The sequence below is a fragment of the Saccopteryx bilineata genome, chromosome 2 (assembly GCF_036850765.1).
Source record: "Saccopteryx bilineata isolate mSacBil1 chromosome 2, mSacBil1_pri_phased_curated, whole genome shotgun sequence".
NCBI classification, from domain to species: domain Eukaryota; kingdom Metazoa; phylum Chordata; class Mammalia; order Chiroptera; family Emballonuridae; genus Saccopteryx; species Saccopteryx bilineata.
This window is the reverse complement of record NC_089491.1, coordinates 64059534-64075036: the sequence shown is the minus strand read 5'-3', so window position 1 is coordinate 64075036 and position 15503 is coordinate 64059534. Positions and strand designations below refer to the sequence as shown.

The 15503-nt window shown below is 41.8% G+C and overlaps 1 protein-coding gene across 4 annotated transcripts in view; it reads left to right on the top strand.

Moving 5' to 3' along the window:
* GLIS3 (GLIS family zinc finger 3) overlaps nucleotides 1–9286 on the top strand; it is a 553880-nt gene extending 544594 nt beyond the window's left edge. For 3 of the 4 annotated variants that reach the window (XM_066257180.1, XM_066257178.1, XM_066257181.1), the window contains 2 exons: nucleotides 4155–4337; nucleotides 4967–9286. In XM_066257180.1, coding sequence (XP_066113277.1) covers nucleotides 4155–4337; nucleotides 4967–5103 — 320 coding nt within the window. In that variant the 3' untranslated portion in view covers nucleotides 5104–9286. The remainder of the gene's footprint in view (nucleotides 1–4154; nucleotides 4338–4966) is intronic. The other variant, XR_010729083.1, reaches the window with a different exon arrangement.
* Nucleotides 9287–15503: the final 6217 nt, after the last annotated feature.

The window sequence follows — 15503 nt, the reverse complement described above, 5'->3', positions numbered from 1 at the left end:
ACCACAGTCATCCACACCAGTGTATTTGGCATCTCTAGTAACTAGCTTCTTGAAGGGAGGGATTTAATAAAGAAGATTTTCTTTCCCTGAGTTGGCTGTGAGAGTGATAAAACATGCTTGTGGGGCCATTCTGGTTTTGACGATTTCTCGCGTCAGCCAAGACACCCACAGGCAGGAATTACAGTCCTCGCTGCCCTCTCACTCCAATCCAGATGGACAGGGGAAACTGGGAAGTAGAGCCCAGAGTATCAGGTTTAATATTTAACATCACCAGCTGTATTTCATTGCATCACAAACCTTTTTATACTCTTACATATCACAACACTTAAATGTAGATTGAAGCCATATGACATTTCTGCTCTCTCTTAGAAGCATGAGAGAAGATAGGAAAGAGAGAATCAATTGGTTTTCACAAAAGGCAGGTGAAAGTCTCTATCACTGTACCTGACACTCTTGAATGATTAATGTCCCTGTTTAGGGAGAGAGGGGAGTTTAGCAAAAAATGCCTTCTCTTCTTGGAAGAGTAATATTATACTAAGGAATGCTATCAGGGAATTTGTGGGTGACAGATTTAAGCAAAGCAAGTGTAGGGATAAATAGAAAATATTGTCTGTTTTTCTCAGTGAGGAGACATTACATTCTAATTAACCAACCATGATGGTTCATGGAAAGGTTTTCTTGCTGTTGGGTATGCCATGATTATACATGCTTGTCCACCAGGTACTCAAAGTCATGATCAGTTCAAGGAACTCTCCAAACCACAAAGTTGCACATCCCAGGTTCTTCAAACCACTCAAATGTGTTGCTGTTTTGAACTTGCATTTTGTGAGTGAAGAAATCAGGATGTGTGTTAATTAGTGCAGGACTTGGGAACCAACATAGGCAAGAGATAGACAGCTTGGGCTCCCAGAGGGCCAAGAATGTTCCAGAGGATTCCACCTAGGTCCTGTACATGAGTCACATATCCACCATTGTGTTCATTTCTACATTTGGTTTTTGCTGAAGGACTTACTGCCTTTTTAAAAGTCCTTATTTCTCTTAATAAACTTTTTTATTTTTGAGAACTACATTATTGTGAAATAAATTTATTATTTTTCTTATTTAGCAAACATACTATATAAACTACTAAAATATGTATTATATAAATATTAATTATGTAATTAATTATAATAAGTTATATAACATGTAAATATTCATTCAATTTTTATAATGATTCAGTGAGGTGTAGGTACTATGTTTAACTACAATTTTAACTTGGAAAACTAAAACTCCAAAATGCTGAGCAGTTTGCCAAAGCTACACAATTGGTAAGTAGTTCAGTTAGGATTTGAACCCAGGAAATCTGGCTCCAAAGTACTTGCTCTTCACCACTATTAAAATGGAGAAAAACATAAATCAAAAAAGAGAAAAGATAACTATATATATGTTGCCTTGCAATCTATCCTATACGTAGACTTCCACATAACTAAACCTAGTCTGCATATTCAGCTTTGTATGTTGGCTTTTTCTCCAACTGAACCTTGTAATCATCTTTCCATATTGTTAAAATTTCTTATAAATATTTTTAATGGCTACTTAATATTCCCATCATGAAAATGTACCACTGTTTGCCTAACCATTCTCTTATAGTTACCATTTTGGCTCTTAAATGTTCTATTATTACAGCTCATTGTGATGACTATCTGTGCAGAATTTCTCCTGTTCTTTGGACTATACATTTAGGATACATTCTCAGATGCAAAATATTCATAGTCAAGAGTATAAACACTTTTAGAGTTTGACATATAGGTTATTAAATATTTTTTCCAAAAGGCTTATAGTCTTCCACCTTGTCTGCAACAACAGGCCAAGGTAACTTCTTCAACAGTCTCACTTGAACACAGAATGATTTTTAGAAATCTCTGCTAATGTGATAGTTAAAATATAGAATTTTATTATCTTGATTTTTATTTCTTTGATGGCTAGAAGACTGACAGTTTGTCCATATTAGTTGATAAGTTATGAGTATTTGAGTGGTCTGTTGGGATCCTTTGCCCATCTGTCTATTGAGAGCATATATTAGAAGCCTTTGAATATCAAAAAATAAAATAAATAATTTTCCAATCTTTCTTTTCTTGTCTTGACATGGAATTTTCTTAAATACTTTCCTAGTCTACATTGCTAATATACATTTAATGTTCCCCTCAAACCTCATGTGGATTTTTTCTTGATTCTAAAGTTTACAACTCTCTGTATATGAAGGATGTTATTTTGTCTTCTACTATGAGTGTGTACTGTGTGTAAATCTGCATCTATCCCTCTGTCTTAGATAATAAGCTCCTAGTACACCCACCTGTGTCTTTATGGGAAGGCAGTTCAGCTCACATGCTTTGTTAATGTTCCTAGTAACCTTAGTACAGGCCTCCCAGTCAAGGAAATATGAGCATATACACTTGAGAACACCAATCAGAAATGAGAAGAGCTGTAAGTATAGTAGACTAGATATGTCAATGCACCCCGGTGGTATTTAAAGAGAGCCAAAAAAGAACCCAAATAGTACCTCCCCTGCCTTTTGATAGGCATTCAATTTTCTTTAACCAAACAAAAAGTCTTCCAGTTTTAAGAAGAGGCAGTTCTAGTAGAGGAGGGCAGCACAATACTAGAGCCCAAAGTTCATGGCTTAGTTCTGTGTTCTCCATCATTTAATGTTTGTGGAAGGAACCCTTGGGCACTTTCTCTACTAATCTCTCATTTTTTTTCCAAAAATACAGATATTAATAATAGTCGATATTTATAAAGCACTTTGAAATGTTATATATGGGTTTCCTTATGTAATGACTTGCTTAATCCTTACAATAGTCCAGTGACATAGACAGTGACATTCACATTTTACATTTGAAGAAACAGACACAATGAAATGGAGTCTGCAGCAGAACTGTAGTTCTTCCTTTAATGTATCAAATGAAGATTTTATTATATATAATTTATTTATTTATTATTTATTTATTTTGAGAGAGTCAGGGAGAGAGATAGGAACATCAAGCTGCTCCTGTATGTGCCCCTCCAGGGTATGGAGCTGGCAGCCTCATGCTCCAGCGTGACGCTCCAGCCAACAGAGCTGTCTGGCCAAGACTTAATTTTTTTTATTGATTTTTAGAGAGACAGAGAGAGGAAGGGAGAAGGAGTGGAGAGAGAAGGAAAGCATTTGTTGTTTCACTCAGTCGTGCATTTTTTGGTTGCTTTCCATGTGTGCCCTGACCACGGATCAAACCCACTACCTTGTTGTATCAGGATGATGCCCTTAACCAACTGAGCAAACTGGCCAGGGCTCATTATTATATTTTTAAAAGCATACTGTACTCCAAGAAAGTAATCCATTGGCCTAAATCTATCATGAGGCAAAGAGGGAAAAGTAAAAGATAGGTCTGGAAGGTTATAGAAAAGAACCACATAGGCTCTAAGAAAAACTCCATTAAGGAAGAAAAAAATTTGAAAGAGATTAAAAAAAAATAGCAAAATGTTGATCATTATTTTCAAATTGTTAAGAAATCCTTTCACATATTTCTTCATTATACTATTTGTTCACTTTCAGTTTTCCCATTTATTGCAAAGATCAACAATAATAGTTAAGTAATTGCAATAATCCAACTATGAAATACTGTGTGTCTCTTCAAAACAATAAGGAAGATATAAATGTGTATGAATTTATTTGTTAGGATGACAGGTGAATTTATAAATCTCTGTTGTCTTCTTTAAAAAATATTCTTCAGATTTTTACTAAATACATATGAAAAACAGTATATAGAATAACAGAAGTTAAGGAAGATGCATTCAAAATCTGGTGGGAGAGCCTGGGTAGGAATGTCCTTTGAAGGTCAGGTCTTCAGGATCCAGGACTCTCCGGAGGGCCTGGGCAAAGTAAGATGCCCTCCAGCTTCAGGTATGAGAGCAGGAATAAAAATTTCGTAAGTCACAAAACTTGGAAAGCTCTTGAAGCTAGAAGAGCTTCTGTCCAATGGTGCATTCCAAATGCTTGCTTAGAAGGTTTTACAGTTGACATTAAGTGTTAAAGGCATTTTGTCATGTGAAGCTAGGCTGGGTGAGGGTCCAGTTGTGTTGGAATAATCTTTGGAAGTTTTGCTTTGCAGTAGCTCAAAGCCATGCTTGCATTTCAGGATTTTATGGGCAGCTGCAGACTTTCTGCCCCCCACATTATCCTGACTCTCAGAGGGCCATGCCGCCCAGCAGCTCCTGCAGTGTGGTGCCTTCCTTCGATGACTACCTGGTCCCCACGTCCATGGGCCAGGCTGGCTTTGATGTTTTCCACAGAGCCTTCTCAACTCACTCGGGCATTACAGGTGTGTTGGTATCTGTGTCTTAGAAATGTGGGCAGATTGGCAGGAGAGACCAGCTGGGTTTCCCATGACCATCTGGGCTAGACTTGACCCAGCACATAATTGCCTCAAATCCTGTTGAATCTACCCCTGAAATGTCTCTGCCCTTCATCTGCCCTCCAGCCCCACTTCCGCCCTCCTCGGCCAGGTGCCATCATGTCTCTCCCAAGCTGTGGAAACAGCCTTCCAACGAGTCTCCCTAAGGCAGCTCCTTATCTTGACCATTCTGCCTTCCATGCTACCATAGCCAATGCTTTCCAAAAATGAAGGGTCAAATGAGTGATTTTCCTGCTCAAATACCTTAGTGTCCAGTTGCCTAGAGAATAAAGTTTACTCTTCTCAACATGTCTTTCAAAGCCCCCGTGATTAGGCCTGATCAGACTGTCCAGGCCCCCTCACATATGTCTCCCAATATACTCTGCACCTGAGCTTTGTCGTCACACTTGGCCCCACATTCCTCTCTCTCTCTGTCTTTGCTCCCTGTTTCTGCCTTCTGGACAGTCCTTTTTTTATCCTCTCCATCTGTAAGAATCCCATCTTTCTTTATGACTGTGGCAAGGCAGGAGTTGACTTGTGCGTTTGTTCTCTTCCAGTGTATGACTTGCCTTCAGCTTCCTCAAGCCTCTTTGGAGAGTCTATTCGCAATGGGCCTGAAGACACCGCATTCTTGCAGATCAGCGCTGTGGACCGCTGTCCTAGCCAGCTCTCCTCTGTCTACACTGAAGGCTAGAAGCTCCCCTGGCCTCCACTACCACTGGTGTCCAGAACCTGTTTGTTGCTTGCCACCTTTTGTATTCTACTCTCATAGACTGCATGGAAAGGATGTCAACCGAATCAGCAGAACCTGCGAAGTCACAGATGTGCGTTTGGATGGGTCTTTGGCGGGAATGAATGGTCAGAGCTGGGTTTTGTGGAAATGTTTGCATCCGCTCTTTTTTCTCTCTGGGTTAGCTGGTGACCAGCATGACTGTCTTTTCAAAGGAAATTTAGACTCTCACTCTACTGGATACCTGTTACTTCCTGGCTCTCCGCCCTCAAAGGACACCAGCGAAGTGATGTGTATGTGAAAGTGTAGTGTGGGGATCACCATTATGAAAACCTTACATAGAGAAGGACAGCGCAGATTGCTGGAAGTGTAGTGGACTGCCTCACCCCTGCTCATCCTCACTGCTGGCCGATGCCAATCCAGGCACAAGGGAAACCCGGGCCCACAGCACAGAGCTCGCCGCTCATGGAGAAGCCCTGGGTTTCTGGCACCAGCCTGCACTTCAGGGAGCTGGCTGCCCCTGCTTCTCTCCTCTTAGATATCCCTGTGCTAACCAATCACCTTGCAGTGTTTCTCCAACAGCAAAATAAGAAGGTTCTGTCCAGTTCAGTCCCTCAGAAGGCACTACAGCTTGTTTTATATTCCAAAAATCTATCTTAGTTCTTTCATTTTAAAAGACTTGTTATTTACATTTACTTTAAAAGGAAAAAAAATATTTAGAAGTCTGTTCTTTGGATGCAAATAATTAATGTAATCACCCCGGCCACGTACTTTCTGCCACAGCTGTGCAACTCTGCCCGGCCACGCCTTGCAGCACCTGTGAGCACTTGTGGGATGTTAGTTGTGCATTCAGCAAAGGCTACCTGAGGGAACGGGGTGGGTGCACCCCCTTCCCAGTGCTGCAGCAGGGACCCGAGAGGGTCAACTGTTCGGCAACTCCACCTCAAAGACGTTGTTCAGAGCAAAAGGTCCCGTGACTGGTTCACCCATCGCTTCCTCTCTGGTGCTCTGCCCAGGGATGCTTTGGAAGAAGTGAGCACAGGACACACCAAGTTATGGTCCTAGGTTTTCTTGAAAAACCAAACTGGAGATGCCCTATGTCCAGTTATTTTGCACAACCTCTGCTCCCCTCCCTCAGGATGTCTACCATCTGTCTCTGTCTGTCTCTCCCCTATATATTCCTCCTCCTTTTTGCCTGGTTACCACCCTCTTTCTGACTGTGAGTCAGGCATGCCCACATCAGCTCTTAGCAGGTCCAACCTAAGGCAGGTCGAGGAAACAGTTCTGGAAAGGTGGACAGAAGAAGGCCACCATTTTTTTCTCTCTGAAACTCTAGTTTGAGGGCCTGGGATTTTCACAGAGCACTTGGCCTTTTGATATCAATCCTGAAGAGGAATCCATTTTCTGTAGCACCTTTATAAAGCTTTAAAAAGATCCTGAGTCCTATGGCCTAGGATAGGCTATAGAAAGTGGCCAAACCCCAAAGACACCCAGTAAATTGTCATTCCAGTGCGGTCAGATCTCATGCTTTCTTTTATTCTCTTTAAAAATGTTTTCTGAACAAAAGTGAAACAATGCTGTTTGTCAAACAGAAATAATTAGTCTTCAATAAGACAAACAGCTTAGGGTCAGACTTGGGATCCAGTGATGGTTGTTTCCTGACAGATGGGTCCTTCCCGTCTGGCTGCACGGTGAGTAGTACTCTGCCTGATTCTGGACTTCATTCAAACATGTGGTAGAATGAGGGGAGGAAAGAACTAAGTCCATTTTTGCAGTGCCCTCAGTCTGTCTTGTTTCTCTGACTATTGAGCTCTGATCTAAGGAAACGCATCATGCAGATGCCCAAGTCTGTGAAACAAACGTGTTACTCACTGTATGAAAATCTGCTCTACTTTCTGAAAGGAAGCACATCAGGCTCCCTTTCCAAATGAGCTCTCAGCCTGCACGTAAAGTACCACCCTCCTCACAGAGTCTGTGGGCTGTGTCAATCGGCCTAAGCAATGACACACGCACACTAACGCTGGCCTTTCCCATGTATCCTTTGACACACTCTGGGAAGAAAAGGAAGTTTTTTAGACAGACAGTCTTAAATCCTTTATTGAGGAACTCAAAAGACATTTCATTTGTGCGATGAGGAGGAAAACAATGAAAAGGCAAGGTTGTTATTGCAGCTGATGTTGTCACCCTGCCTGTGGCTTTATATAATTTAAAGTGGAAAGGGGGAGGACAAGACCAGAAGCTGAACCTCAGAAACTGTGGATGTCACCTCCTGTTTTGGCTGGAGGAGATGCTCCCGTGCCAGCCTCTGGTCTTAGCGTGGCCTCACGGGGACTCTGCCCCTCCCCCGCTTCTCCGTGGCTGGAGGGAGCGGGGCAGGTGGGGCAGGTGGAGCCAGGCCACAGCGGGGCAGGTGGGGCCGGTGGAGCCAGGCCACAGCGGCACCTGTGGCCCTCCTTCCTCAGCAGGAATTTGGGCCGGCCCCTCCAGAAGGCATTCCTGTTAGCCGAGGAGGAGCAGCCTAGTGCTGCCAGCGGTGCTGAGAACCCCTGACGTCCCCCTCCGTGTTTCCTGATGGCCTCAGGACAGGACACTCAGGTTCCTTCTAGACTATTCATGCTGTCCTTAGGGTCCAGAATCTCACCTTACCTTAAACGTTTCTTGCTTGCTTTCATATTGCACAGGATTTATATATGCTTTCATTATTATGTTTGAAGCAGTAAAAACGGAATGTCCAAAAATTCATTCCCTTCCATTTCCTGGCCTTTTTGGTCTTGATATGTAACCATTTTCATAAACATCCAAACAGAGATTGTCATTCCCCCTTTTTTTAAGTAAAACTTGGTGCCTGTGAAAATATACGCAGCCCAAAGCTAATTATCTTATTACATTAAAAAAAAAAAGTCAGTGTGCCTGGAGACATTTTATTTGTTGCATTGTCTTAATTCCCTAAAGGGATTGCATCAAATTGTCAGTTGTAATTTAGCCTCTAATGAATTGTTAAATATTATTTAAATATTTACTAGTTCTGTGAGGTCCCTTTATCCATGTCTCCCCCAAATTACATAGTTGATTCTAAAACAGACACTAGGTCTTCAGTGGATCACAGCACGGCTTCCACTGACAAAGCCGAGTGCTTGGTGATGTTCTGTTGCTAATACATTACCAGCTGTCAAGCACATTGGTGTACTGGAGCGGAGATGAATGTTTGTCTCCTCTATCCAGGAACCTTGGCTTTTCAGTTGCCTTGAAGTATTGGGAATAATGATTGTAAATGTCCGATTTAATTTTTTGGTATTTTATTGGACTGTTTTGACCATGTCATTTTATAACAGCATTTTTTAATGGCACTTTTTGTTGGTGTGGAATTTCTGCAGTTACATGTATGTTTGTTTCTTTGTTTTTTGCAATGGATAAAGCAAAAAAAAAAAACACTCATTGGAGAAATGGCGAATGTAAAAACGAAGAGATTTATTTTGTATAGACAGCAGAGCATCCTGTGTAATGTTGCTGACATAAAGCACTTTGGGGGGAAAAAGTGGAAATCTGTTTTCCATAAATCACACAGACTCTTGTACATAGTTATATACACTCACGTAGAGGAATGAACTGCATATATCATACTGGATATGGGGCCGATTTTACTCTAAGGGCACATCTGGTGCTTATTGTCATAAATCTTTTAAAGAATTAGGTACACTTTTTTCCTATTAATATGTATAGTTTTGTGATTTGTCACAGTTATGTTTCATATAATCATAAGTTATTTTGTCTTGTTTCATGAAGTCCTTTTTTATGTCAAAAGAAAAATGAAGGGATTGTGCACTTGGTACAGAATAAAACTGGAAATCAAGGATGTGCCCGCCTGCCTGAAATCCTCCCTCGGCGTGTCATTTTAAAACACAATGGCAACAACTGTTTTTGGGGGGTTTTTTTTGTTTTATTATTTTGTTTTGTTTTACTATCAGCCTCCTTCATATTGGGATGGTAATTATAATTAAAAGCAGATGGGGTGGGGGAGGGAATGTCCAAGGCCAGCTTGAAAATGCCACATAGTTTTGGGCCAGAGCTGCAGCCTGGATTTAATTATAGATATGAGGATGAAATGGCAGTAAAAATGAATGTGTCCCTGAATCCTTTACATGTTGGGAGTGTCCATAAATAAAACATGAAGTTTTATTTCAACAGATTTAATTAAAGCTTTTATACATGTTTTATTGGTTATTCTATTAATCTGCTTCACAAACTGGATAAATGTGTGCTAGGGTTTGGGGTTTATTTGTGCCTTTTCAGTGTAGCGCTACATCATGCTTCAGAAATGCCTTGCGTGCTTGGTCCTCCAGGTGATAGAGTTCCATTAGTGGAGTAGGCATTCTCTGTCCAGCTTTGCTAAAGCCCTGTAGGGAATGATACAAGCATCAGATTTCCTCTAGCAGATACCCTGAAGTCTTCTGATTTCCTGAAGAAGAAAGGGGCAATTACGATTTCTTTGGTTCCTTGTCCTGTCCACTCTGCAGGATTTGAAAGGCCACCCCACCCACTGGCTGAGATGCCCTTCCAACCTCAGCTCCCATCTCTGGGGATGAAGGGGCAAGGAGAAGTTGGTCAGGATATTCTCACACCTGGCTGGCCAGTTAGCCAAGCACAAAATCTCAAAGATAATCATGTTATTTCAAGGATTATTCTTAGAACATTGATTGTTTTCTCACTACATGTGCAAGACCTAAGAATTGCATTAAGGGAAGACACCAAGCAGAAGGTATGATGGCTCCCATGCACTTAGTCTGGCTCCGCAGGGTGCTGGAGGGCAGGTGTGGTTCAGGGTTTGGGGATTGATGCTGTGCTGACTGACAAAGAGCTTTTCTGCTCTTTAAAAGGAGGCAGCTGTTGGGAGTTTATTTGGTCCAACCTCTTTGGAGAATAGTTTGATATTAATATTAACTGGTAGAGTTGATGATGTACATAATCCACAATTTAACATATCCACTCCTCTCCAGAGATTTTTGCTTAAGTCAGTGATGGTTCAGATACAAGATGTTCATAGCAATGCTGTTCATAATAGCCAAAAGCTGGAAATAACCCAACTGTCCATCAAAAGTAAAATGAATAAATGACCTGTGCTAAAGCGATACAGTGGAATACCATGCAGCAAAGACAGTGATGGAACAATGGCAAATATAGTGTTATTCTATTAATACACAGTTTAAAAACAAGCAAAATTCAAGTACAGGAGTCCCCCTTAACCTAGGTTTCACTTTCTGCAGTTTTAGTTACTGGCAGTCAACTCCAGTCCAAAAACATTTAATGTAAAATTTCAGAAATAAACAATGAGCTTCCATTCATGGGGAAGGGGAGGCTTAAGTTTTAAATTTTTTTTTTATTTATTCATTTTTAGAGAGGAGAGAGAGACAGAGAGAGAGAAGGGGGGAGGGGCTGGAAGCATCAACTCCCATATGTGCCTTGACCAGGCAAGCCCAGGGTTTTGAACCAGTGACCTCAGCATTTCCAGGTCAACGCTTTATCCATTGCACCACCACAGGTCAGGCAGGAGGCTTAAGTTTTAAACTGTGTGCTATTCTGAGGAGCGTGATGAAATCTTCCAATCTCTTGCTCTGGCCTGCCCTGATGGGAATTGCCCCTTTGTCCAGCATTTCCACGCTGTATACGCTCATGCCTGTTACTTGGTTATCAGATTGATTGTGAACATCACAGTGCTTGTGTTCAAGTAACCCTTGTTTTACTTAATAGGTGGCCCCAAAGTGCAAGAGTGGTGAGGCTGGCAGTTCAGATATGTCAGAGAAGCTGCAGTGCTTTTATGTACTGCCGAGAGCCGCCTAACGCTTCCTCACAATGCCTTTGTTTTTAACTCATATCACCTCAAATTGTCACAAGAAGGTGAGTACAGTACGATATGATAGCTAGAGAGAGAGAGAGAGAGAGAGAGAATGAGCAAACATTAAAAGAACTTTTATTGTAGTATTTTGTTATAATTGTTTTATGTTATTTTTAGTTGTTAATATTTTTCCGTGTCTAATTTATAAATGAAACTTTACCGAAGGTATGTATGTATGAGAAAAAAAACATAGTATATGTAAGGTTCAACCATGGTTTTAGACGTCCGCTCGGTATCTTGGATAAAGGGGGACTACTGTATGGAGTTGAGGTGGTAGAAGGATAAAGGACAGCAAGGAAGATATCACAAAGGTCCAAATACTGACTTAATTAACTCTGTTCAGGAAGACAGGACACCGAAGTGATGACCAACATGTTTCATTTCTTGACCCACATATTAGTTTATACATGTGTTTGCTTTATAATTTTTTTAACTTGCATATATGTTTTACAGTTTTTAAAGATCAAATCTTATGCCCCCCTTACTCCAGGGGCCTGCAAACTTTTTCTGCAAAGGGCCAGAGAGGACAGATTTTAGGTTTTGAAGGCCACAGAGTCTGTCTCAGCTACTCAACTTTTCCATTGTAGCTCGAAAGCAGCCATGCACAATGTAAGCACATGGGTGTGTCTGTGTTCAATAAAACTTTATTTATGGACACAACTTTGGGTTTCTTATCATTTTTAGATGTCGTGATATATTCTTTTGTTTTGATTTTTTTTTTCCTACTTAAAAATGTAAAACAAGGCCCTGCCAGTGGCTCCGTGGATAGAGCATCACTCTGCCATATGGGCGTCCCGGGTTTGTTTTCAGTCAGGGCACATAGGAGGATTGACCATCTGTTTCCTCCCCTCTCCCCCTCCCCCTTCTCTCCCTTTTCCCTTGCTGCAACCAGTGCCTCCACTGGTTCTAGCGTGGCCCTGAGTGCTGAGGATAACTTGGTTGGTCCTAGTGCATCAGCCTCAGACACTAAAAATAGCTCAGAACTTGAGTAGTGGCCCAAAATGGGGTGCTGGGTGGATCCCATTCAGGTGCATGAGAGAGTCTACCTCACTATCTCCCCTCCTCTCACCTAAAAAAAAAAAAATGTAAAATGAATCCTAAGTCACAATCTGTGCAGAAATAAATAAAAAATGCGGCAGGCAGGATTTATCCCATGGACCCTAGTGTACTGACCCTAGTCAACTGAAGGAACACCCCCTGGCTTTTCCCATAAATATCCACCCAAAGAAAACTGCAGTTGGGAGCCTCTCTGATGATTCTTTTGCTACACTGGGCCCTGTTCCTAGAGGAAATTCATGAGTTCTATTGACTTAAGCTGCTCTTTGTTTAGATTCTGGGTTCTGCTTCCCAGGATACAGATGAATGTTTAGAGCCTGAAGTGCCATTAGACTGTATGTCTGGATTTGAGATTTTTAATAAAAGGAACTGGGCTTAGAGAAATCTGTGAGAATTGGAAAATGAGCACCCATTCTTTCCAGGCTAACCAAATATTTGTTGGCTCTTGGCAGCCATAGCCAACCTTTTCCCCTGAAATGCAGAGAGCTTATAAGTAATGGGAGACTTCATTTTTTCTCAGGCCATAGCTCTTGTGAAAAGCTGGAGCTTCCTCTCAAAATCTGCAGTGTTCTCAGGGAGAGGAGAGTCAGGGTTTTATGTTCAAAGACTCCACTGAGAAATGGTTGGAGCAGAGTCAGGAGACTTCGACAGAGCTCATGGTTTGTACCCCTTCCACACAGCAGGAAAGCTGCTCAAACCCCAGCATCTCCTCTGGCCCCAATTCTCCACAATGCCTAATTTCCTAATTCCAAAATTTGGGGTTTTGTTAGCTCTGATGACGCTGCCTCTCAGCTACTTGGAAAATGAGACTGAACTCACATGGGTGCAACTTTGTGCTTCTCTTTGTATCTCTAGCTTATGATGAAATTGATAGTTTCAAAATATGGTTATTCATGAGTCCTGAGTCATTTGCTAAATCGTAGTGTGGACTAAATCCTCTCTAGCAGGTCTCCCTCGTGGTTTTGTGGGCTTAGATTTGTGTATTGTGTGTGGTTCTGATATTAAAGCTGCTGGGAATACAGTAGTCTGGGTAACATAACCTGAATTTTATAAAGAGAAGCTTAACCATGAGCAAGCTCAGAGACTATCCGGTCCAACCACATCATGTGACAGAGGAGGAAACTGCTGTCATCCCATTCATTCATTCACTCATTCAACATTTATTGTATAAAATAAATAGAGGTAGAAGTCGTTCTTTTCCTCACAGAGCTAACAACAAAGGGGTCCCAAATATCATCTGCCTGAGAACACTGCCTGAGGTGCTTGTTAAAAATGCACATTCTAGGCCCTGGCCGGTTGGCTCAGCGGTAGAGCGTCGGCCTAGCGTGCAGAGGACCCGGGTTCGATTCCCGGCCAGGGCACGTAGGAGAAGCGCCCATTTGCTTCTCCACCCCTCCGCCGCGCCTTCCTCTCTGTCTCTCTCTTCCCCTCCCGCAGCCAGGGCTCCATTGGAGCAAAGATGGCCCGGGCACTGGGGATGGCTCTGTGGCCTCTGCCCCAGGCGCTAGAGTGGCTCTGGTCGCAACATGGCGACACCCAGGAGGGTCGCAACATGGCGACGCCCAGGATGGGCAGAGCATCGCCCCCTGGTGGACAGAGCGTCGCCCCTGGTGGGCGTGCCGGGTGGATCCCGGTCGGGTGCATGCGGGAGTCTGTCTGACTGTCTCTCCCTGTTTCTAGCTTCAGAAAAATGCAAAAAAAAAAAAAAAAAAAAAAAAAAAAAGCACATTCTAGAGCTATGGAATGCATACCTCCGAGCAGCTAAGTTGGAGTTTTTAGGAGTAAGACAGACGCATCTGCATTTTTAATAAACTTTCTAGGTAGTTGTCTATACAAGTTAAATTTGACACACACACACCTTGATATAGTGGAGGGAGGTAGCCATTAATAGGACAGAAACAGTATATATAGTAAGAGCTAAGCAGAAGAGGGGTTTCCACTCCCTGCCTGAGGACACGAGAGCAGGGCCAGAGATTCCTGAGGGCAGGATGATGCCAGAGCCAGTCCTGATAGTTAAGCCAATCTTTAAGAAGCAAAAAAGCAGCGGAAGTATGGGCCAGGTATGTGCAGAGCCATCAGGAGAAGGAAAATGACTTGCCAGAGACACCCAACAGGCTAGTTGGTGAGTTAGAAGTGGTCCTGTGTCTGAGCTCTGAGTGATTCTTCTCCTCCCTGAGCTCCAGCCTTTCCTGAGACATAGGGCACCGTTTCCCAATCCAGCAGGGGCTGGTGTGTCATTAGTTATTCTGCAAAAAAAAAAAGGGTTCTGCTGTCAAATTAATTTGGAGAACAGTGGGTCAAAGTTACAGGGATTCTTTACTTCGGGACCTGTCAAAGCCTACTATGTTTACTAAAGTGTATTATGACTCTCCAAGAAAGAGTTCCAAGAGGAAGTCTATTGACCATAGAATCCTTTTGCCAAAAAAATATCTTGTTAGCCCTGTGGAAAAGAGTTTGACAAGTCCTCAAAAAATTAAAAATATAATTACCATATGATCCAACAAATCCCCTCTTAGATATATACTCAAAAGAATTGAAAACAAGGACTAAAAACAGATGTACACCAGTGTTTCTAGCAGCATTATACACAATGGCCAAACTATAGAAAACAGTCCAGATATCCATCAACTAATGAATAGATAAAGTATAGTCTGTATATATGTTGGAATATTATTTAGCCTTAGGAAGAAAATTCTGACACGTGCTGCAACAAGGATGGGCCTTTAAAACATTACTTAAAGTGAAATAGGCCTGTCACAAAAGGAAAAATACCATATGATTCCACTGCTATGAACTACCTAGAATAGGCCAATTCCTGGAGACAGTAGAATAGAGGTTACTGAGGGCTGAAGGAGGTGGCAATGGGGAGTTACTGTTTAATGTGCAGAATTTCTATTTGGGATAATGAAAAATTTCTGTGAATGGATAGTGGTAATGATTGCTCAACATTGTGAATGTACTTAATGTCACTAAACTATATACTTAAAAAATGGTTAAAATAAGCCCTGGCCGGGTAGCTCATTTGATTAGAGCATCTTCCTAATATGCCAGGTGCAGGTTTGGTCCCCGGTCAGGGTCCATACAAGCATCAACTAATGAATGCATAAATGAAACAACAAATCGATGTTTCTCTCACTCTTTCTCCGTTCTCTCTCTAAAATCAGTAAGTAAAAAAAAAAAAGAAAAGATTAAAGTAGTAAATTTTAGGTTATATATATTTTACCACAAAAAAATAAGGATAATATAAACAGAGCACTAAATAGGGTACCTGACACCTAGAAGACAATTTAAAAAGTGTCCCTTAGGCCACACTTTGGGAATGCCAGTTCTAGGGGCAAGTGAGAGTAGAGCCCCGAGGGGATCGATACTTACCCCTGACAGGCAGATGTTCTGAGCATGGAGTGCAGTGTCTGATGTA